The sequence below is a fragment of the Chaetodon auriga genome, chromosome 21 (genome assembly GCF_051107435.1).
Source record: "Chaetodon auriga isolate fChaAug3 chromosome 21, fChaAug3.hap1, whole genome shotgun sequence".
Lineage (NCBI taxonomy): Eukaryota > Metazoa > Chordata > Actinopteri > Chaetodontiformes > Chaetodontidae > Chaetodon > Chaetodon auriga.
The window spans coordinates 3,436,078-3,459,107 of NC_135094.1; the positions used below are offsets into that span (position 1 = coordinate 3,436,078).

At 40.5% G+C, this 23,030-nt stretch overlaps 1 protein-coding gene across 2 annotated transcripts in view; it reads left to right on the plus strand.

Moving 5' to 3' along the window:
• Nucleotides 1-23,030, plus strand: part of LOC143340104 (cadherin-12-like) — a 94,653-nt gene that overhangs the window by 48,941 nt on the left and 22,682 nt on the right. The window contains exons 3-6 of one of the 2 annotated variants that reach the window (XM_076761721.1): nucleotides 4,205-4,499; nucleotides 9,329-9,448; nucleotides 11,249-11,416; nucleotides 14,178-14,365. In XM_076761721.1, the coding sequence (XP_076617836.1) occupies nucleotides 4,205-4,499; nucleotides 9,329-9,448; nucleotides 11,249-11,416; nucleotides 14,178-14,365 (771 nt within the window). Of the gene's footprint in view, nucleotides 1-4,204; nucleotides 4,500-5,631; nucleotides 5,644-9,328; nucleotides 9,449-11,248; nucleotides 11,417-14,177; nucleotides 14,366-23,030 lie in introns of those variants that run through there. The other variant, XM_076761722.1, reaches the window with a different exon arrangement.

Genomic DNA, 23,030 nt, shown 5'->3' on the forward strand with positions numbered 1-23,030 from the left:
ATTAAATCACTTCAATAGTTAACTGTTTAAACCAATAAAGCTGAAAATGAAACCCTGCTGGATTTTGCTAATTAATAATTATTGAACAACACCTACAGTTTAGCCACATGCCATGTGTCACAATGATAAATTAATACAGCCATCACAGCTCAAAGTATTTCTCCAATCCATCTGATGACATGGCCCAACAAATAAATGTCCATAACTAATTACTGACAAAATGAGTAATTTAGCAAAATCAACCATCACACACACACACACACACACACACACACACACACACAAAAAAAAAAAAAAGGTGACTTGGTGGTACAGCGACCAATACTTGTATAATGGCACAGCAGCAAAGCAACACAGCAGCACAGAGTGGAATAGAATAATATCCTACCTTCTGGACTCAGACAAATTGTCCTGAATCTCCCATCCAGCCCATAATTCGATGCGTGTTGTTGTTGTGTATGTTTCATGCATACCACATCTTTCTCTTTGCACAACATGATTCACAACATGTTAAAAAAGATGATTTATGTTGTAAGAAGAAAGCAGATCAAACAAGCATACACTGCAATGAGATTTGTGATCAGAAAGTATGATACAATTCACATAAAAGCACACAGCAGGCAAAATGAGCCAAAAAAAAAGCGTAACGGCACGGCAGCCGGCAACCAAACAGCGTAATGTTAGCACAGTATAGAATAATCCAGAATACAATAGACAACAGAATAATGGGTCACTTCTCTACCAGATGTATACCTGTGCATATGTGTACATAAGACTTGGCAATATGTTTGAAAATAAAGATTCTACTATTAATGACGATATTTTCCCATTTCATATCATGTCAAAAGTACTCGAACTAGCATAAATAAAGAACAAAACGGATGATGGATGCAATAATCTTTGTTCCACTGCATTACATCAAACAAAACACAAAAAACGGGAAAAACACAAACTTCAATAACTCACTTTGTAAGTTTCTGAATTAATTACCATTTTGAGCTATCAACGTACAGTTCCACTGAAAGTCAACAGATTGTGATGAGTAATCATCCAGCCCTAAATGCACTCACCAACAGAAACAACGAAGGATAATGTAGCCTAACACAGCAGCCCACAGCACAATAATGAACGACAAGCGGCGTGTCGCAAAGAAGCACAAGTAAGACAGAAAAAGGCAAGGCTGCCTCCAAGCACCAAAAAACAGAATAAAACAGTCACTCCTACCTTTTGAAGTCACAGGCCATCCAGTCCACAGCGTACTCGGTCCAAAATCCTCAGCACTCCGTTTTCCAAATGGGCATCAGGAACCTGGAAATGTAACTATCGACTGAAGATCACGGCCGAAGTTCTTTAAAAGTTCAGGTGGGGAAGATGCCATTTGTTCTTGATATGTTGGTTCAAGCCACATCAGTTTGTCACGTTGTTAATCCAAAATTTATCCAAAACGTGATTTACCTTTCTGGCGGGCGGCCGGGCACTTCAACTTTAAGCTAGCTCCGTTTCCACGGTGATGGCGCGTCCGTTAGCAACTGCGTGGCTTTTGGCTAATCTTCTTCAAGTGGACTTTACAGTTCAAAGAAAGTTATTAAAGTTAGCATTTCAGTAACGTTGCTTCCAGGTGTTTTCAAAAGGCCCAACGCTATTTATTTGTGTCCAGGTAGTCGCATTAATTATCTTGCTAGCTTCGGCCAGGGTCTCACTGGAGCTTGGGCCGTATTTAAGATAGCTGCCCGCCTGCGCAGTTTAAATTTATTAGCATAACTCAACCGAGTGAAACAGCGAACTTTCTCGTGTCAAACTACCTCGAAACGTTTCTTTATCTGCCGTTTCTCTGAAGTTCTCTTGGCAGAGTTTCTTGGTATTTTCCTTCCCTATCCGGGAGATGAGGACGCGAGGTCCTAACTGCCCGACAGCAAAATGGCCGCCAAGTTCGGTTCCAATTTATTTCACGCGGGGTGTTCCCTCGTTCCCTTGTCTGGTATCCTTGTAGCGCCAGATTAAAACGCTGACAAAAACCATGAGCTGAGGTAAACAGCCTGGGCTAAATTCTACACTTTTCTTGTTAGAAGCCTGGACATGTTAATGATAAGGCGCTATAAAAATTGTTATATGGAGATGTTTACCATTAAGCAGGTGGGTTGAAGTGTAGGACAACTCATTAAACTTGGGTATCATGACCCTCAAAATAATAATTATGGCAACCCTTAGCTCTGCTGTCTGCCACAAACAAATTGCAGAGGATACAAATTAAAAATAGCGGTGGTTGTTACTGCATAGTTTGGATTTCAGCTGTGAAAAATAAATTCATCTTCTTCACCAGTTGTTTAATGGCCCCCCAAAAAAGTTTGTAATCTACTTTGTCTCACTGTCATATTGTCTAGTTTGTGGAGGAGTCGTATAATGTTCACTTTATTTATATGGACAATACGTAATCTACATTTCAGATTTTGTGCTCATTGCATAAAATGTTGTGGGACCTAGTTGTCACCCAACAAGGGTTATGTACTAAAAATAATTCTCATTCATTTGAATATCAATGAATAATGCACCATGGGTGAGACCATTATATTGCAGCGCTATGCTTGTGTGAACTGGGCAATTTGCACTGAATCACCAATTATATCCGGTGTGTTTGTGCCTGTGTCTGCATGTCTTGAGTTGTTTTGAAATGTAACCTACAGAGAATTTATAGCTGCATCTAAAATTTCCTCTTCCCTCCATGGCTTCCGCTACCATGGAGGTTCACTGGAAAATTGGCTATATTTGCAAATGATAACTCAATATTCACCAGCAGGGAAATAGAAGAGACAAAATTACAAAAAAAAAAAAAAAAGGCTGTCAGTGTGTGGATTCATTTTGTCATTAGACAGCTACGCTGATAGAGGTTAGAGAAATATCCTGGCTGTGGTACGTAAGATATGGTTAGGGTTCAGCAGTTAAACTTCTCAAAGACTGTGGTTGCCGTATATATAAACATACTCATTTCAGGACTGTGACAGGAGATAAAATGCATTAAAGCTGGACATGCTACAAGCCCATCCACCTCCACACCCTCATGTAGGCCCCACAGTTTCCTGCATTGGCACAGAAAGTTGGCATTGGAATCATTAATTACCCATATAGACATAATTACTGGGGATACGGGGCTGATAAATCAGAATGTGATTGCAGGATAATAATGGTTGTTGAACACATATTATTGCTTTACATTACTACAGTTTGATGACACAAGTTCCCATCCAAAAGCAACCAAAATTAATCATGTCTATTTTGTTTTAGTAGTGCTAGAAAAGGGCCCAAAGTCAGCCATTAAGTATAAAATTAGAGGTACCTCGGTGCAAGTTATGGAAGCTTTTCTGACAGTGAAAAATTAATCCATGTTGCCCAGAGCCAGCAGGTCCTCAAGTTAGCTGGCTACACTATATGCCTCTGCTTCAGTGCTTAAAATATCTGTTCTTGTCTCCTGGAATAAGACTGCTTTGGAATTTCATGCCATTGAAAAGAAGGTAAAAATCCATAGCCATGTGTGGTGATGATCATATTGCAATAGAGTCTTAAATATTTAAAAGGCTTTAAATTGTATGACTGATCTCTCCAGGGAGGTAAACATAACTATGTCAATAAGCTTTCTGCCACCAGCCCAGAATCTGTTTGTCTTGTACAAAGAGAGCTGCACTGGCCCTGGATATATTAACAAAGATGTTCTGTGGCTGGAGTAGTGATGTTTTGCAACTGTACTGAGAGTCATCTGGTCCAGACCTCCACTGTCAGATGAAGGCATATACAGTTGTGAAGTATTCACCTCTAGTTTTCACAGTCTGGTCTTTGCCATTTTTAGAAAAACTCCCATCTCCTATTTCACATAAGAGAAGATTTTTGAGTCATGCTTGAAAAGAAATGGCTCCACAATGTTGAAAAGCTATCACTGCAGCGTAATTGCACTGAGAGAATACATTATTTATGAGAGATTTAGCCTCATTAATCTGTGAAACGTTCTGAAAGTACCACCATTTTATTTTTCTCATGACTTAGTGTTTTGCAGTTCTTTGCAGAGACATGAATTTGCTCTTTGATGCGCAGTCAGTTTCCTTGACTGTCTTTGTGAAATAGTGTTCTTTGACAGCTCTTCCCCAGTGCTTTCAATGAATCATTATCTGTGCCAATGTTTGCACTCAACCTGTCTTTTTCCTCTTTTGTCTTTCAGCTGCACACTGACCTCGATAAAGGGGACAATGCGGTGAAGTACACTCTCTCGGGGGACGGGGCTGGCTCCATTTTCACAATTGACCAAACAACGGGGGACATCCATGCCTTAAGGAGTCTTGACAGGGAGGAGAAGCCTTACTACACCCTGCGCGCCCAGGCTGTTGACATCAACACCAATAGGCCCCTAGAGCCTGAATCTGAATTTGTAATTAAGGTTCAAGACATCAACGACAATGAGCCAAAGTTCCTGGAGGGACCATATAGGGCCAGTGTCCCTGAGATGTCGCCAGTAGGTAAGTGACTTGCTCTATCCTCCAAAGCTACAGAAGCCAGTACTTTCCTTCATTAATTAGAATTCTTAGCACTGAGTGCTTTGTTTTCTCATCTTGAGCTGCAAAATACAAAAGTTAAGTTTCAGGAGCATCACAGGTACAACCAGAGGGGCAAAGCTGTTGCTCTCAACAGATTTTGACATTTCAGAGAACCAGTTATTCTTGGTGTGCCCTGAGTGTATTTCACAGTTTTGTCTTTATACACCAACCCTCCCTCCCAACCCCAACCCCAAGGGAGAACAGATCAAGGTAATTCGCTGGCAGAATGGTTCCTCTTGATGTGAATGGCAATGAAGCCCTCAAAACTCCAAAATCAGCAGTCTCTAGGGGCTGGGTAGAAAGCAGGAACAACATAACCTAGCCCCAGTGAACACTCTAAATCATAAGATGCTCTGCAACTGTATACTGTAGAATCAGAGAAGCTTTCAAGTTTATCAAAAAACCCATCTAGTGTGACCACGGAAGCTGAGTGCCGAGATTAGCTTTAAATTAGCTTTAAAAACCACCCACAGAATGAATGTTATCATTTCTCAAGTGAATTTACCAAATGATTCAAGATGTTGTCTCCCTGTTATTACAAGATACATACTTACTTTATTGATGATTATTATTTAATTTGATGTCGGGCAGTGTATGAAAGTAATTCAAAAAGATCACTTTGTCGCTTACTTACTGTGAATGAATACCTGCTTGAATTTGCTCATGAGAGACAGATTCACTAAGAAGTAGTCACTTCACTCCATTGTCTTTGTTTCTGCATGCATTTGAGTTTATTGTATTAAGGATACTCATGCAGAGATATGCTGACATTTAGTCACTAGTATGAGTCATGACCCAAAAACTTCAGATCCTACATTTCCCAACTACTGCAACTACCAGCATCTGTCATTGATGCTCACTGTGTTTAAAACTCCACACACAGGCTTTATGCTATAAATGTGAAGCCCAAACTGAAATACCCCGATGACATCAGCAAAATCATCAGTGGAACAACCATGATGACATCATTAGGGTGTTTTTTGTTTTTTTTTCAGACTTGGGACATTATACAACTGTTTTCACAGGTGGAGTTACTCCTTGGAATGAGAACTTCCTGTATAATCTGGTATTTTGTGTGTTATAATTTCTACATTTAATAACAGGTGATGATGGTAGCAATGTCATATGAGTTAAGTATGTACAAAGTAACACGTGGAACGATCTGGTGAAGAGTAGATTGAAGAACCGGGGTTAATGTATAGGCTACAGGTGTAGTTGATGAGTGGACTGTCAGCAGGGGTGCCTGTGAGTAGGCGGGAGGAGGAAACTACATTGACACACCCTGACAAAAAGGACACACTCGGGAGGGGAAAACAGCACAAACAATAGGGATGAAGGAGGAATTGTGCTGGAGTCTGACAGTGAAATCTCAAAATGTGCATTTACAGTGAAGCAAATGAACAATTCTGACTTATCATTAAACAAGACCTAATGACCTGCGGCTGCAAAAATAAGCTCCACTTCATTATAGTTGAAGCCATAAAAACTGTTATGCTGATAATTGCTGCCAAATTATGCAGAGAGGCACCACCATCAGAAATACCTTGGCTGAGAAACCAGTTGTGAGTATTTAACACCCACCGACAATGTGTGGTAGAAGTGAAAAGGTACTCAGAGGTTAATCACCCTGTAGAAGATGCAACCATTGTGTAAACATCAAAACCAACTAAAGTCTTCATCAATATTTATACCAGCAAGGGTTGGGTAATCAATGGGTTCATTAACTGTTACATCTTGCTTGTTGTCTTTGGTTAGAACCCCCCTGTGGATATTTTTATGTTAGCAGAGTGCAGGGTTCTAAATTAACACCCGCCAACCCGCCAAATGCGGGTTAAAATTCATATTGGCGGGTGTAAATAAAAACTTACTAGCCAATTTGGCCGGTAATGCATTAGGCAATCATGTCAGTCAGAGCCGCTCTACAGTTCTCGGTCATTTGTCCCCCTGACAGTCCGTCCTACATTTCCCATGAACACTGTCGTAATGCTACGTGATGACGTACAAGACGCCCATTGGCTGTGCGCAGGCACACTACAGTCTGTAGTGCAACCGGCGCGAGAAACCACGGAAACGCAAACACAAAGAAGAAGAAGAAGAATGAACGGCGGCGTATGAACTGTAAAAAAGGAGACTGAGCTAGCTAAAAGTAAAAAGTAAAGTTAAACTAAATGCGTGGTTGGGACAGACGTCTGGGGGCGAGAAGAGGAAGGAGGCAGGGGATGAGAATGTCGACAAAGCGTGCGAAACGAAGAAAAGAAAGTTTAACGCTAAATGGCTGACAGGTCGTGAATGGCTTGTGTTTGATCACGAAAATGCCGTCATGTTTTGTACGGACTGCCGCATGTTCATGAAAGAAAAAAACAAGACGAATAATTTTGTGGTGGGGACTAATACTTTTAAAGTCGAGGCAGTAAAGGACCATGAGAGTGCCCGAAGTCATCAGGAGAGCCTAAGGAGTCTGCAATACTGACTGCTGCACTATTTGTGTTTTCTAGTTGTACATACATAATTCAATTTATTACCAATGCAATTTTTTGCAAGTGTTTAAGTCATGGCTGTTACTTATATATATTTCTTATTAAAGAAGGAAAGCAGAAACACTTTAAGTTGAAAGGAAAAATACATTTTATTAGGAATGTAATGATACTAAATACTTACTAGAAAAATGTCTTCTATAAAATAATTAATCTGACAGCATTTTTTGTTTGTATAAATTAAATGTTTGCACTTTCTGTGTATATTTTGTTTCATGTGTTGTACTTTCTGTGCATTTTTCATGCCAACAATGTAAATAAAATGATCAAATGTATTCAGTGGCACTCATAATCTCTTATTTTCACCGGGAAAAAATTTGGCTAGTGGAACTTCTGATTGGCTGGTAACTTTAGAAGGTCACCAGCCACATTGGCTGGTGATCAAAAAAGTTAATTTAGAACCCTGGCAGAGTGAAAACTAAAAGAGAAATGCCAAACATAAATACGCTGTGCAATAATGGTTGTTAATGGAGACCAGTCTATGGCCAAACATAAAATCACTCATTGCAATAATCTGGACTTCCTCAGAGTTGTTAGCAATTAGCTTATCCCTGAATCATTTAAAGAGAGTCACAGATTTAAAGAAGAAGAAGAAAAGAAAAATAAGTATTTCAGAGAGTTCCCTCAAAAAAATGTAATTACCACAAAATGTCTTTGGCTGGATTAATTTGTTGATTTCACTTCTTGTCAACAAATATGCATTTGAAGTTGCTGATATCAGACTTTTACATGATTTAACATAAGTCCTTCCCCAATCAGATCAATCTTTTGATAGCACTAATGCGTCTCTCTTTCTCATCATATTTGAATCTAAAATCTGTGTACATTGTATATTGTGCCATGTTAATTGGTCTCCTCCGGCTTGTACTGTAACATTACAGTGATGTGTTGAATATTGTAATTTAAAGAATATCTAATGAAGTCAGATGGATAATCTATAGTGTGTAAAGCTGGTCTGCATTCTCCTCCCATGTTTACCAGCAATGACCTTTAAAGCCATTCTCTCCACCCACTTCTTAATCACACTGCTGAATTTCCATAATTGCGTGAATAGAATTTATTCGCCATATTTATTGTCTCACAGCTCAGGTAAAGGCAGTTGTCTCTGTGGCGTGGAAATGCGAAAGGCTTTTAAACTTTCACTACACTTGAGCTCTCCGAGCAGCAGATTTCCTCTCTTTTGCTGAACTGGAAAGGTGTTCATGCATTATCTCGTCTATTGTATTTTCGTGTTGAACATGATGCAGTCCTTCTCTGGTATGTCTAATCAGGGATGTGTGGCTTTGTTAGGAAGGACTGAGACACTAATCTCTCTCACCTAATGTTTTAATGCCATTGTTACCATCTGCTCAGACTGCAAAGCCTGTTTAATATACAGTCAGTTCTTTACAAGCAACTAGGAGCTTACCAGAATGTAAAATGACCATGTAACTGGTGTCCTTCTGGTCAGTGTCTCACAAATGCTGCAGCTGAAAATATTTTACACAGCATATCTTTAAGACAGCCAGATGTAGGTGTATGATTGATACATGGACATATGAGCACGGAGCTGTCTGCCTGTGAAGACATCCATGTCAAACTGTCTGAAAGTACTCTTTCTACAGAATCTGCCCATCTGTCCAAAAACACCAGGCTTGTATCTTGGAGTTATAAAATACTCAGGCTGACAAGGCAGTTTTTTGTTGGTTGTTCTTCTCAAACTGGAAACTTTGGATTGAATCTGTTGAATTTAAATGCATGGTAAATAAGGACTGTGTTAATGGAATAGTGTTTTCAATGCCAGCTAGTTAAGGGGGATGAGCCAAACCTCCAACAAGTAATTATTCTGTCCCTCTTACTGCAGGAGTTTGGAAGACTGCCATCCTAATACTATTCTTGCCATGGCTCTTTGTTTTCTTAATGGTAGCATTGTTTAATGAATGGTTGCACAAGAGCATTTTTACCCTTTCCCACTTAGTAATGCTACAAATGTGCGAGTCAAAAAATACAGCACAACATACACAACATCCCAACACGTCCTTTCTCTTCCACACTCCTCCTTACTGCACTCCATCAGGGACTTTGACCGTTCAGCATTAGCTGTAGCTTTCTCAGTTGTGATTCATCATTCATTAGTGTCAGGTGAGATTGTTCAATAAACTGATGAAGAGTTTGGATTTCAGTCTCACAAGGAAACAAATTAAGTCAAAGTCAATATGTCTTCCCACTCTTCCACAGGGACTTATGTGACGCAAGTGACAGCCACAGATGCAGATGACCCCACCTATGGAAACAGTGCCAGAGTGGTATACAGCATCCTCCATGGACAGCCATACTTCTCTGTTGACCCTAAAACAGGTAAATCACTTATACTAGCTGATTTTCTTGACAAAATCGTGTTTCAGTCAGTGTGAAGTTCAACAACATCTTTACATTTTTACTCTAAATATGTGAGTAAAAAGTGGCAGAAAATATGTACCTCTGTTGAACATGCACCTGGTGATGGCAGCTAGGCAGTGAAATAAGGTTATCTAGGCCATTAGTCTTGAACGATGTGTAAGATTGAGTGTGTGTGATATATTGTGGACGGGTAAAAGCATATATCATGAGAATAAAGCAGGTTCCAGAAATGACCCGTGGGCCACTCCACAAATCAGTAGGCCACAAAAGGACAAATGCTCTCAAATAAAGACAGTCACTTATTTATTTGACAAGTATGAAATGAAGAACACAAGCAGCACCAATATCAAGCATTTCATATGATCAAAAAAAGCATTAAAATATAAGATGAACTTTTCAGGGGATCTGCTTCAGAGGAAGCTGTACAAAAAATGTCAAAAGCACAATTCTTTTTAAGTGCAGTAGCTCTAAATATGGCTGTTGCTAGCTTGCTGCAGTGGAGGAACGCCATCACTTCTTGCAACATATCAAAATGTCAGGTGAACCCACGAAATGAGAGCATCAGAGTCAGTGACTCCGGTGACTGTCTGAATCTTTGCTGCAAGGATACTGAGTAGTCAGTGTTGTTGTGTATAGTTAGCCAGCAAACTGCTCTAGCAGGTAGCTTGAATTAAGATCACCGAAAGACAAGTAGCACAATTTTATCCTTAACATTGTTATTTAGTTATTTTGACATTATTTATATATACACTTTGCTGGTGTAGGCAGATGGTGTCATAGGAAGGAAATGGCAGTAAAAAGGTTGCAGAGTGGCAGCAGGCAGGGTATGGCAGATGACTGCTCTAAATCTGAAATACCTTCATACCAGCAGTGTTTGCCGGTAGTGGGCTGCTGTTGGCTTACTATCTGGGACAGTTCAAAGCATATGAAAATAGGTTCATACATATCACACAGGCAGATTCGGTGGAATCTGTTGCTGATTATGCCGCTCATCCCAGAGCTTTACAGAGCACATACTGTGACTGTTTTTCACACTGATGCTGGGAAAAATCTAACTGTTAAAGTAAATGTTTGCCCTGCTGGGCCCGTAGCTATCTCCAAATGCACATCAACAGGGGAACAGACACTGGGAGGAAAAAGGTGAGCAACAGGAGGTGGACGACAACAACACATATTAATCTCCATGCATGCCATAGAATTATCCCTCTCAGAGTCGGACATCCCCCTTCTCCTAAACCTAGAACCTTCAAAAATAAACATGATCTTTGATTTTGGATTCACATATGTTAGGGGTCTGTGGATCAAATGGGACATCCTCGCCATGTTAAATGGAATAAGAGGGAGGAAAACGTGGAGACCCACCTATGCTGCCTGCTTCCTTTTAGCCTGCCAACCTCCCACTGACCTAGCTATTAATCTGCAGTACAAACGCTCTCTGATCTCAGGGTCTCTGATCCTCAAGTGGATCATTATATGGCTTCACCAGAGTTCCCTTTTGAATGTCAAGTGTCTCCAGTTTGTGAAATGACCTCCATTTTGGCCTTGGTCAGAGGCACACGTACAGCTTCTTGATGCAGAGTGAGCTTCTGAGGTGTAAATATATCCTGTATTTTGAGGAACATTGTGAATTTTGCATCAAACATATTTGCTTCATCTATTTCTTATCTGACTCTCTCTATGTCTCACTATCTTCTCTTCTTCCTCAATGTCTCACTCCTTTTATTATCTGTATTTCTCATCACTCTTGCTGTACACCAGGGGTTATAAAGACAGCCTTGCCGAATATGGACAGAGAGGTGAAGGAACAGTACCAAGTATTAATTCAGGCCAAGGACATGGGGGGCCAGCTGGGGGGCCTGGCAGGGACCACCACCATCAACATCACCCTCAGCGATGTCAACGATAATCCACCCAGGTTCTCCAAAAGTGAGTGTCCTTTGTAGATAATTGACTTCTGAATATAATGTCTGTTTAATGACATCAACTTTCCTTTTTTCCAAACAATAATAAAGCAGATGACCATACGCAGGTTCACATATTTTATTAAAACAAAATAAACACCATGCAATTACAACAGGGCTGGGGGTATTCATTATGTGTGCTCTTTCTAATTGGTTTTCATTATTTGTCATTATACGCTGTCGTAAGCAAAGACCTATTTATTTAGCATGATTGCATCTACAGCTACTACTCCTGGCAGCAAAAAGCAGGATTGGTGTTATTTCGCTCATGGGGCATCCTTCTATATTTAGATCAGGTTTGAGCTGATGATGGTGCTGCACCAGGGATTGAGTCAGTGTATTTAAACACTGTATTTCATCCGGTATTTTGTATAAGCTGCTAAACCAGATTAATTTGATTGTACCGTTCACCAGGTCATGTAAAAAGCCAAGCTGGAAAAAAATACTCATTGCTGTAAACACATAGATGATCTGTGAATGCTTCTCTACATATACTAAGCATTAATATTAAACTGTGTGCAAAATATATTTGATTCCAAAACAGCAAGCACACGACAGGAAAGCAAATATCCTGCTCTGTATTGGTGCAGTCTTTTCAGGTATTTTGCGGTGACACCGAATGGTCTCTTCTGAATGTAAATACAGGCAGTCAGACGGTCAAGCTCCTTTGGCTGCAAGGAAAAGATGATATTTCCATAATGCTGTCACAGCAGAGAGGTTTGGGCCAAGTATGGTGGCTCCTCTGCCCTGTCCTAAATCCTCTCTTTGTCTTCTTCTCTTTTCCATCTAAAAAGGGCTTACAGGTAAAAAAAAAAAAAAAAAAAAATGTGTCAGATGATTCAGTTTACTTATAATATTGCTGCATGGATCCATCCCACATCTGTCTTTTCCAGAAATCCTTTTTTTTCCTCCATAGTGATTATAGATTAAGTATTTGTAAACCGTCAATCCCCTGAATGAACCTCTGTGATGGTACCAGATGTGGCTACAACAGCAAAGCCTGGAATGGTCCTGACTAATAGCAGTGCATATACCTGCACATGGCTTTGCTGAATTATTCTAGAAGCTTGTTAACCCACTGAGAGTGCCATATACTGTAACAGCTGTTTGTTAATTTCTCTTGGCACTAGAGCTAACAAAAGGAAACATTATTGTCCTGTCCTTGAAAGGACATGAACCTTCAAGGACTTTTAAAATGAATGCATGCCCTTGAAAGTACTTGATTATTTATTGAAATTATAGCACCTTAATTCATCCATATGCCTCAGCTCCCCTCTCTCAATCCGAGAATCAACACTGAAGAAAAAGCCAAGATCCACAGAAAAAATTGAGGGATAACAAATGTGAGGGAGCGCAATAATGTACATATAACAGCAGTTCCAATACTTCACTGTGTAGCACAACGTTAGCATGGTAGTGAACATTTAAATATTTCAATGTTTAAATTGAAATGGGATCATTTAATGCAATATTCTCCAACAGCTTGAGCAGAGGCTGGAGTTCTGCTTTTGTTTCCATGCATTTATTTTGGTTCTCAACCAAGAAAGAAAGAAATGTTCTCTCTGCCAAGTAGCATCCTTTTTTCACCCTTCTGGTGCCTAGTATCTGACACTCTGGCTTATTGTAGGCATTTATGTTCAAGTGCATCCATCTCCAAGTTTGATGCCATTGTGTGCCAAGTAGCACTATCCTCAGAAGGAGTTTCTAAGAGACTCATGTATTCTGCTCTCTCTGGCACATCGTCTTCATTCTTAAACTCAAGTTCAAGTTAGGATTTGCTTTTCGAGCCAAGGAAAAAAATGGTTTGTTTTTTTTTTTCTAGAGCCGATCTTTGCAGATTCTTCGTTGCAGCAGAGAGATGTGTGAGGAATTTGTTTTATCAAATGGAAGAATGTGATGTACTGTAAACAAAACAGTGAAGCTGGCCAAGAGGTCTGGCATCAGTGCTACACAGTGATTATCCAACACTCATTCAGTCTGGATGAATCGTCCCAAATAAATGTTGTGTAACCTTTGACATAGCAGCAGTTTCAAAATGAATGTTCAAAATGAATGTCACATTTCCTGAAATTTCTTGAACTGAAACAGCTCTGGGTACAGAATGGGAGGCATAATTACTCCAAAACACTCCAAGTCCTCACAGTAATACTGACGCTATTAAAGTGTTGCCGAATTGCCGATGGCACCTTGATGATGCCACCAGGTGTTTGCAGTAGATTTGTAATACAACAGTGAAGTTTTCATTTCTCTGGCACAAGCAGATACTATTGTTCAAACAGCTCGCCATCTCAGAGAGTGAAGAGAAACACAGAAAATGACTAATTTCCACCTTTTATCAGGTGGAAGTGACAATCAATCAACACAAACTGTTTGTTTGTAGATTTCCACCCAAGTCCTCAGCAGTGATTTCTGCTGTTGGGAGTATCAAAGCCCCTGAGCTCTTGTGTTTGTTGATCTTACAGGTTGAGCCAGCCAATTACAAGGGACTGAGCAGCCTTGATGTCCAAACACGTCAAAATTGAATAATGTCATGCCTATAGCTACAGGGCTGACTTCAGACAGCAGCATATCAGCTGCTTGCCTGTGGGTGGATAAGACATCCTCGGGTGGGTGAGAGACTACATAAAGGACGGAGGATGTGAAGAGCTCAGTGTTTTCCATCTGATGTCAAGTGAAGATAATAAATGAGCCGGTCTGAATCCAGTCTGATATTTGTTTGTTGACAGGTTTCTTTCACCTAAGAGTTCCTGAGTCCTCTGCAGTGGGATCTGCTGTCGGTAGAATCAAAGCCCACGACTTGGACATCGGTAAAAATGCAGAAGTAGAGTACACCATTGTGCCGGGAGATGGAGGCGCCATGTTTGACATCACCACCAATGAACACAACCAAGAAGGGATCATCATTCTCAAAAGGGTATGGATGTTTAACTTTAACATGGTCAGGACAGAAGGAATTAGTTCTGTGGAATTCTACATCATAGGAGTTTGCATTAGCTGGGATGCAAGGCCTGTTTCTCTGTGCATTTCAGGCAAAACAGTCCATTATTTGAGAATTTACAGTATGTTTTTCTTTCTTAGCTACTTTATTCAGCAAATGGTACGTATGCCATTGGCACTGTACATAGGATGGCAGTGATTTTTCATAGTTTAAATGTAAAATGCATGACTGATCTATTATGGAACTTACTTTGAAATGTATATGAAAAACAGTCTCATATGGGGTCCACACAATGTCACATCTTGACAGCACCATGTTATGTTATGTAAGCCAAACAATTTGACAATATGAACGGCGTGGTTTTAAAATATTAAATAAGGCATTGTATAGACTTGTCACTCAGGACAATGCTAAACCTACAAAGTGCTGCTCTTGGCTGAACACTGCTTTGGAACTTTTCTTTCAAGCTGCAGAGGCTGTCTAAACGTGTCCAATCCTTCCTGCCACAACATAACAACACAGAAAAACATACTGTAGGAACCAGGCAATCTTGTGCGGTTCATGATAATTAAAAAACGATCAAAGATATCACAGGTGACAGGGAACGAGAGCGATGCTATGTAGCACAACATAAAGAAAAAGTCCTGCATATATATATATAGCTTCCCCCAACAACTTGGAGCAGGTGGGGGTTTTACAGCACTCCCACAGCCTCCACTTCTCGCAGGATATGCCATTGTGTGTGTTAGATTTACAGCTAAAAGCCTGCTCAGGCTACTATTCCAAGGGTGCTGAAAATTACCTTTGTAATATATTTTACATTTTGATGAACGTACTTCAACATCGCAGTACAACACAATGTAGAAAGAAACTTTTAGATACAAATACTGAAATACATGAAAAAAGATATGATGTAGAAAGAAGATGTACCAGCAGGACACTTGGCAGATGCGCAGGCTGAACCTGTGATCTCTCAGTATGATGTTGCTCGCTGTTTTGTCTCCTTGCCATCCGTGCCTTAAAGCACAGCTCACAGCAATGGCATAGCTCCCTTTGAGTGCCTGTTCTATATAAAGCATTCACTCAACATGTCAGGGCTCATTTACTATGCTATACAGTATGTTCTTTTTGCTAAATGGATTGATACATCCAATGCATGGTGACCCAAAGCGAGGGGTCTTGGTCTTTGGCTGCATTTTCTTTGAACCACAGAGCAAAAGTATGTAATTTAATACAAAGTTTTACCACATATAACATTTGCAGAGCCATGGTATCACTCCACTAAATGGCAAGTGACACAAAAGCACCAGTGATATTAGAGAAATTTATTACTCCTAGAATAAACCCTTTGAGGTCTATCATCTCATTTTCAAGGGAGACCCACAACTGCCAGAGGTGAAAGAAAAAGGACATTACAGCCACAGACTAAAATTAGAGGGAGAAATAGTGTGATCCAGCCAGCGCAATGAGTACTAATCCACTAAAGCTAGACTATAATAAGGCTTATTATGCAATCAGTTATTAACTGTAGCCTATATATATATATATATAAAAAAATAAAAAGGTCTGTTCCAAGATTCAGCTCATTTATACTTAAAAAAGTACCATGACCTTATGTCCTTGGGACCTCAGGAGTGAGTTAGACCAATCATGGCCGTTTCATTTCATTTCAAATATATCAATAGTAGAGCTTCACATCTGCTCCATGTTCATGTTGGTTTGTTCGATGAAATGAAACTCTCCCCATTGAAATCTTCACTCATTTGTGTACATCGCTGTGACACTGTCCTTTGAGTATGCCTAGTTAAAGACTTGAAGATCCATAAAGTCCATAGACACTAAATAGAAATAATATTCTTCTACCCCCAGCTTGACTGTAGAGAGCAACAGCATGATATTAGTTCCTCTTTGGACATTGAAAGCATTCAGCTAAGTGACAGTGGGTGGGTAATATGCATTTATGGGTGCTGCATGAGCAGAGAATGAAAGAGTCTCAGTGTGGCCCCATTAGGGTTTCAGGAACCAGCTGTTAAAAGGTATGCCTACTTTTAAAATTGTGGCAAGCGTCAAAGCGACAAAAAGGGCATTAATAGAATAATTTGTATTAATGAAATTTTCATTGGACTGACACTGCCTGCATTTTACCGCATCAATCAGAATCTAAAGTGCTCTGTACAGAGGAATCTGGGCTCGCAGATGTTGGTTTGTTTGCCTCTCTAATCTGTCTGGTATGCTACGGCATCAAGCAGTGCAGGCTAGCCGGGTTAGTAAACAAGACTGTGCAATGTGCAGTTTTCAACAATTTACAAACTGCTAGCTCTCGCTGCCATTTGGAACCACGACTGAATAACAGAACTGCTCAGACTTCCACACCTCTGCCAGCATGCTGTTAAAATACACTGTGTCAGTAGCACTTGAATAGCTGGCAAGCGTTTGCCTCTGTGTCTCTGAATGTGTCGTGTAAGAGTTAAGAAGAGCATAATGTGAATGTGTTAAAGCTAGTAGGTCTCACCCATGCACAAAACTACACAGGCGCACATGTATGCACTGTCCTGTGTACTCTCACACACACGGAGGCAAACGTGCACAAGTATAAGCTTTCAACCTGCTATTTTGTTCGACACACAATAAGACTTTCTCACCCAAGCCCTTGCACATTGATTCCTTCATAGTCTCTTTTGCATTTCCCTTTGGCAGGATGCAGCAGACCCCTGCGGTGAGTTTAAATGCCACTGAGATTCAATAGAAAAAAAAAAAGAACTGCAGAGCAATGCAAAGTTTGCATAATGCAACGGTCACAGAATGTCTCTGCGATACAGACAGGAGAATAATGTAAATGTCAGAAAGTTTTTGTAAGAAGTGCCCTGATGCATGGATTCCTTTTCTGGAACGAGATCTCTTCCTATTTTCCCAAAATGTTGTTTGAGCTTTTGGGTACATATTGGCAGCTGAGAATGGTCCCATTGTTTCCAAAATATATTAGATGAATAAAAAAATGAAAAATACACGTAAAAATATTTTGTAAGGTAACAGATAAGTCACAATTTTACAAGCAGCTAACAGAATCCATTATGTATTATTATCACAAACAGTTATATCTTGAACAGTGTCAATTTTATTTACCACCAAACCAAAAACTTTCTTGATAAAACTGTCAGACTTCCTCTAAAACTTTGTAGCTTTACATGCAAATTTACTTCTGGAAGATTAAAAAAGTGGGTTTCTCAATAAATCCTTCCTTTTCATGCAAATTCACCTGAATGAAATCCTTTTAAGTTGTTGTAAAACATGTTTTTGTCTCATTTCAGGGATACAGCATATATTTCATCTGATTGCAAAAGTAATAGAAAAAAAAGTGCAGCCAATTCTACATGTTTCTATGCCTTTCAGGGTATTTCTGATGTAAGTGTCTAAAATGTTCTTTGGGGGAATGCAAATCTGCATTTGTTTTTCTGATGTGTCAGACTGAGGTATTCGTTAACTGGTACATTTTTAGTACATGCCCCAGCACACAAGCACACAAAGGTGTGTGATCCTTTGATCCCCCAAAATATGCAGCTCAGTGAGTAATTGATTCCCTGCTCAGTGTAAGAGCTCCCTCGGTATTCTCAGTGCATGTGTATGAACATATGCAAACCTCATATGAGAGTAAATCATGCGTGTGTGCACACATACATACACTGTATGAACCGAATGTGTGAATTGTGCTCACAGTCGTGGCTATAGATCATTGTATAGTGACCTTCTCATTGACAGTAATGGAATAACAGAATGAGACAGGAGGCAATTATGATGTAAATGAAGACGGCTATTTGTTTACATCATGTATACCCTCGATGGATGGTGAGGATGCATCATTCCTCCTATTGTTTTACTTCAGCGTTTGATATGCTGCCATATAACAATGAGGCAGTGTGATGCATTCCCTACAGTGGCGGGCTACTGCACAAAGGCATTGTTGACGGGGGACACTGTGATCGCCTTTAACTGACCATGCCCCCCCTCCACAGTGTAATTTACTAAACAACATGTGCTTCTACCCATGTGGGATTGTGATATTAGCAGGACATAGAGTGAGAAAGAGAGGAGAGAACGGATGAGCTGTGCCTTGGAAAGGTGTGGGGAGTAGGTAGCTGGAGATGAAGCCTTTATGAGTCGTTCACTGTGTTCCCAGAATACTGACCCTCCCACAGACTTGTCTTATTTCAGATTGGTGGAATATCCCCAGAGACAGGTGTGCAAATGTGTGCAGACAATCCCTCACTCTACCCCTCTCCCTCACTCTCTCCCTCTCTGTCTTTCTTTCTCCTTCTCTTTTGACTTCCCTCCCTCGCACCAGCATTGAAAAAACACAGCAGGACAGAGAAGAAAGCCACATTGTACACAGAGCAGAGTTTGGCAGACCCCAAATTAGAGACTCAGGAAGGTTGGTTATGATAAGAGGATCAGGCTGAGTAATGGGTTCAAAGGATGATCATCTGTTTGCCAGTCTGCCGATACAGGGGGAGAGGAAAGAAGAGGCACAGACGCATGGAGGGGGTTTGCACATCCCATCTGCAAAACATAGGATTATGGGAGACAATAGATCAATCCACCAAAGAATTCCCAGGAAACGTGCAGGCAAATGTGTGCACATGGAGGGACATACTGTACATGAAAAAGCATGTGGAAGGACACGGGCGCATTCAAACGCTGCCGTACATCCAGTGTATGAAGAGCAATAGCCCTCCCACACATCAGAAGCATCGGCATGATAACCTTGGGTTGCGTTGGTAAAATAATTTTCTGTTAGATTAAATGTCATTTATCCATTTGCATGTTTATTTACCTCCTCCTGGGAGAAAAAAGATGGCAGATATGCATAATTGAAATTTGCTGTTGTAAGCCTAAAGGAAAGGCATTGTTTAACGGCAGCATGTGTGGCATAATATTTGCTGGCTCACATTCAGGGAATCCATTTTAATACAGGACTATCTCCTCACTGTACAAACCGAATGCCCCCAGCGGCCACAGTGCATTGAATAAAGAGCATTTGCTGCAGACCTCTGGCACTGCCTTCAAATCCATTGGCTCACAGTGTCAGAGGGGTTCAAAAAACATTGTAGAAAAGTGCAGGTGACTTGTGTACTGCAACTGCTACATGCTCATTTCAACCCCTGTTTTAATCAAGTAATTAGTGGTAAAATACCCAATAAAAGTTAATTATGATCATATAAAATAACTGGAAAATACATTTTTTAAAAAGAAAAGTTACGCACATTTGCCTACTGAGCAAAAGTGGCTTGGTTGTTGCTTGGATTTTTGGGGTGTAGCTGTAGGTGTTTATTGGCTTTATTTTTTATGTGTTGTTTGGTCTTTGTTGCTGTAGTGTTGCTAAGTTAATGTTGATGTGGTGGCTGTGGTCCTGAAGCTAGAGCGGGTCCATTAATTGCATTACTAAACCCCAGTTGCTCCCACTGGACAGGCCTGGAGTATTAGGGGCGAAGTGCTTTGTCTCAATAAGTTTGAAAAGTTCTTGGTTAATGCATTGACCAGGGTTTATGGTTTCTATGAGGGTTTCAGAGAGTGAATTTTCTGCACCGTATAGTTCTCTGAAAAAGTTAAGTGGCCATGGCATTTGCACTACTTCTTGTAACAATCCCATTGTAAGTTTTATAAATAGCAGAAATAACAGTAGTTTGAGACGAGTTTCCATAATCTGTGTTTACTGCTCACTGTGAAGTAAATGATGTAGTGTCTATCATATAGGGAACACAGAATGAGTGAACAAGGGAGTGATTCCTGATTTTTGATGTTTCAGCACCATGGACAGAGACAGCAGTGACTGGTTCAAAGGCTTCAGAACAATGGAGGGAGACAGTTTATTGCAAATTAATTAAAAAAAACCTATACATTGGATTACTGACTATAGATCTCCAACATTGTTCCAAACCAGCTTGATGTTTTAAAGTGTTTTAATACAAGTATGCAATCGATTTACCCCTGCAAACTGATGACTTGTTTCAAGGTTTAAGTCAGGTAACACGCTAAAAACAGTGGCCAGTGATTCATCCAGCTCGCATAAGGTGACATTTTTTCCACATCCCCAAAGATCGGCACATTCAAGTGATTAATGTTAGACTCTTGCATGACATTTAAGAAAAGAGCTTGTCACCAACAATGTGCAAAACTGATAAACATGTGCATTCAAAACAAATGCCACTAATTCCGTGGATTGCCTTAGCTCAACGTGGCCATATTTAGACCTCCCTAAAGTCAGAGCCATTGGTGTACTGAGGCAAGAGACCTTTTTCATCCTTCCTGCCATCAATTAAGGACTTAATTTCACTAAAGCCAGACAGTGACTGCAGTCTAATTTCTCCATCAGAAATGTCATTACTGGGCTGTTTGAACAGTAAATCATTTCAGAGAATGGAAGCTGTTACTGCCTTTCAGTCTTGATGAGATACTACCAAGCAGTAAAAAAAGTAACGGTCAAATGACAAAAGTAATGAACCAACATCTAACTTGACTGAAGGCCAGAAAACAGTGAGGAATGTTGGTTGAATACTAATAATAAAAAAAAAAAACACAATGGGCTGTGGTTCAATACAGTTTGCAGCTTATCCAAAGACACGTCCATGCATTTTTTGTGTCTAAAACATATATGTAATCTATATTTTGCCATGGGGTAATTCCAGTATATTATACCTTGAAAGTGACAGCATGAGAGGGCTCATCCAGTGACATGGCCTAGCTCACAGACAGGAGTTGAAACTAATCTATTGATTATAGTGCTGAATGTTCCAGTGGGAGGTGAAATGAGTTATTTTAAGTCCTGGTGTGAGAGGAGGTGAAAGAAGGAGGAAAGACAGAAACAATACGTCAGAACAACAGGAGATCCAGGTGCCCAGCGCAGATGAATACCACCTCAGCAAGCATCTAAGCAGGGAGCAATGTGTGTGCGGATGTGTTTGTGTATGTCTGGTTATGCATGTGCTGTGTGTCAGTGAATGAGTTGAAAGAAAAAAAAAACTGGAGAGTGAGTGACAAAGAGGCGGCTGAGGTGGTGCTCGCAGTCGATGAAGTGCCTTCTCTCTGGTGGCCTGGGGAGGCGTGGGTGTAATAGATTAAACTAGTGTCTCGGGGCTCATCCCATGGCTAACCCTGTCCTATTAAGAGTGGCAGTGCGAGTCTTTCACAGTCACTCCACTCCAGTGCAGCGTGGACAGGGCTGCTGGCAAGGCTCTCAGATGGCACTCCACTGTTGTGAGAACTGTGGGGATGGAAAGGCTTCGAGGCGACCAAGGACACAAACCGATGTGACTGATGGCAGCACAATAAAGTGAGCATCTCCTCTCCACAGTGTTAGGACCCCCCGGTATTCTGAGGAACATCAAATGGCTCTCTGGGGCATGTAAGCTTTTCTCTACTGATGATAAACGCATTATGCTCTGTGGTCAGTTGACTGCTTATGGTGGCTAGAGGTCTTTAGCATTCTTCTGCATGGCAAATTCTTGCTGAACTCTCAGTCAATAACTGCAGTGACCTTATAAAGAAGCCACTCATTCACAACAGAGATATCAGGCCGGACTCAAACCACTGACTCATAATTGCTTATCTCAGGATCTCATTGGAATGTCCACCCCAAAGCAGCTTTGCATCCTAGAAATAATGTCTACATCTTATGGAGCATTGTTAGGACTATTAGAGCTGGCTGCAATCCAACAGGCAAATCTTTTAGATGATGGGCGCTGTCGTGTGGGATCAGGAGGTTTTGGCCTCACTAGAATTATGCATCCAGACATGGTGTAATGTTGCTGTTTGGAGAAATATGTTGGCTCACATAGCTACAATTAGAAATGCGATATTCAAGGGTTGTTTGGCTTAGCTTTGATTTACTCTCAGAGGATAAATCATGTGAGGGGGTGTTAATGATTCATAAGTTGTATTGTAAATATATAATACTGTGGTTAAATGGATTTAAGACTGCTCTGCATATCACAGATTAAACAACATTTGAAATATTTTTCTCCCAGCCTCTTCGGGTAGTACCTGTGTTCAGCACAAACAAATGATATCAGCCTGCTAATGACTTGCTGTGCTGTGATAATGATTCTTCAAGGGGAAAGGCTGGATTTGCCCATGGGTGTTGGCAGAAGACCGTCCCCCATATTATTGACTGAGCGCAGCTGAGGTTTGAGAAGAATATTGAACTCTGCTATTGTAATAGTGAACTGAACACCAAACTGAGAACCTATTCAATATGCATATCCTGCTTCACCCGTCCCCAAAATAACAGCAAGCTGAAAAAACAGCTGCGACGAACACTTTACACTGCGCAGGGAGCAAGCTGTGGAGGGGGACCAGAAAGAGACCTTAAGTATCAAGTGAAGAACAGATTTCAGTTTATGGATTTACTCTTATATCTCAGTAGAAATCGTCGGCAAGCACCGTTCAGCATTCACACATGTGAATCTGACGATGCAAGGACTTCTTAGTGTGTGTGAAGCATAATACTGTACCTATGAGACTTTGATGCCTTGATTAGTCCCCTGTTCTAAATTAACAAATTCCCTTGGAACCTGAGACGTTCAATTGGCAAGAAAAAAAAAGTTCCTTCATTCAGTATCACTGCCAGTGCAATGAAGGTGCACATTTA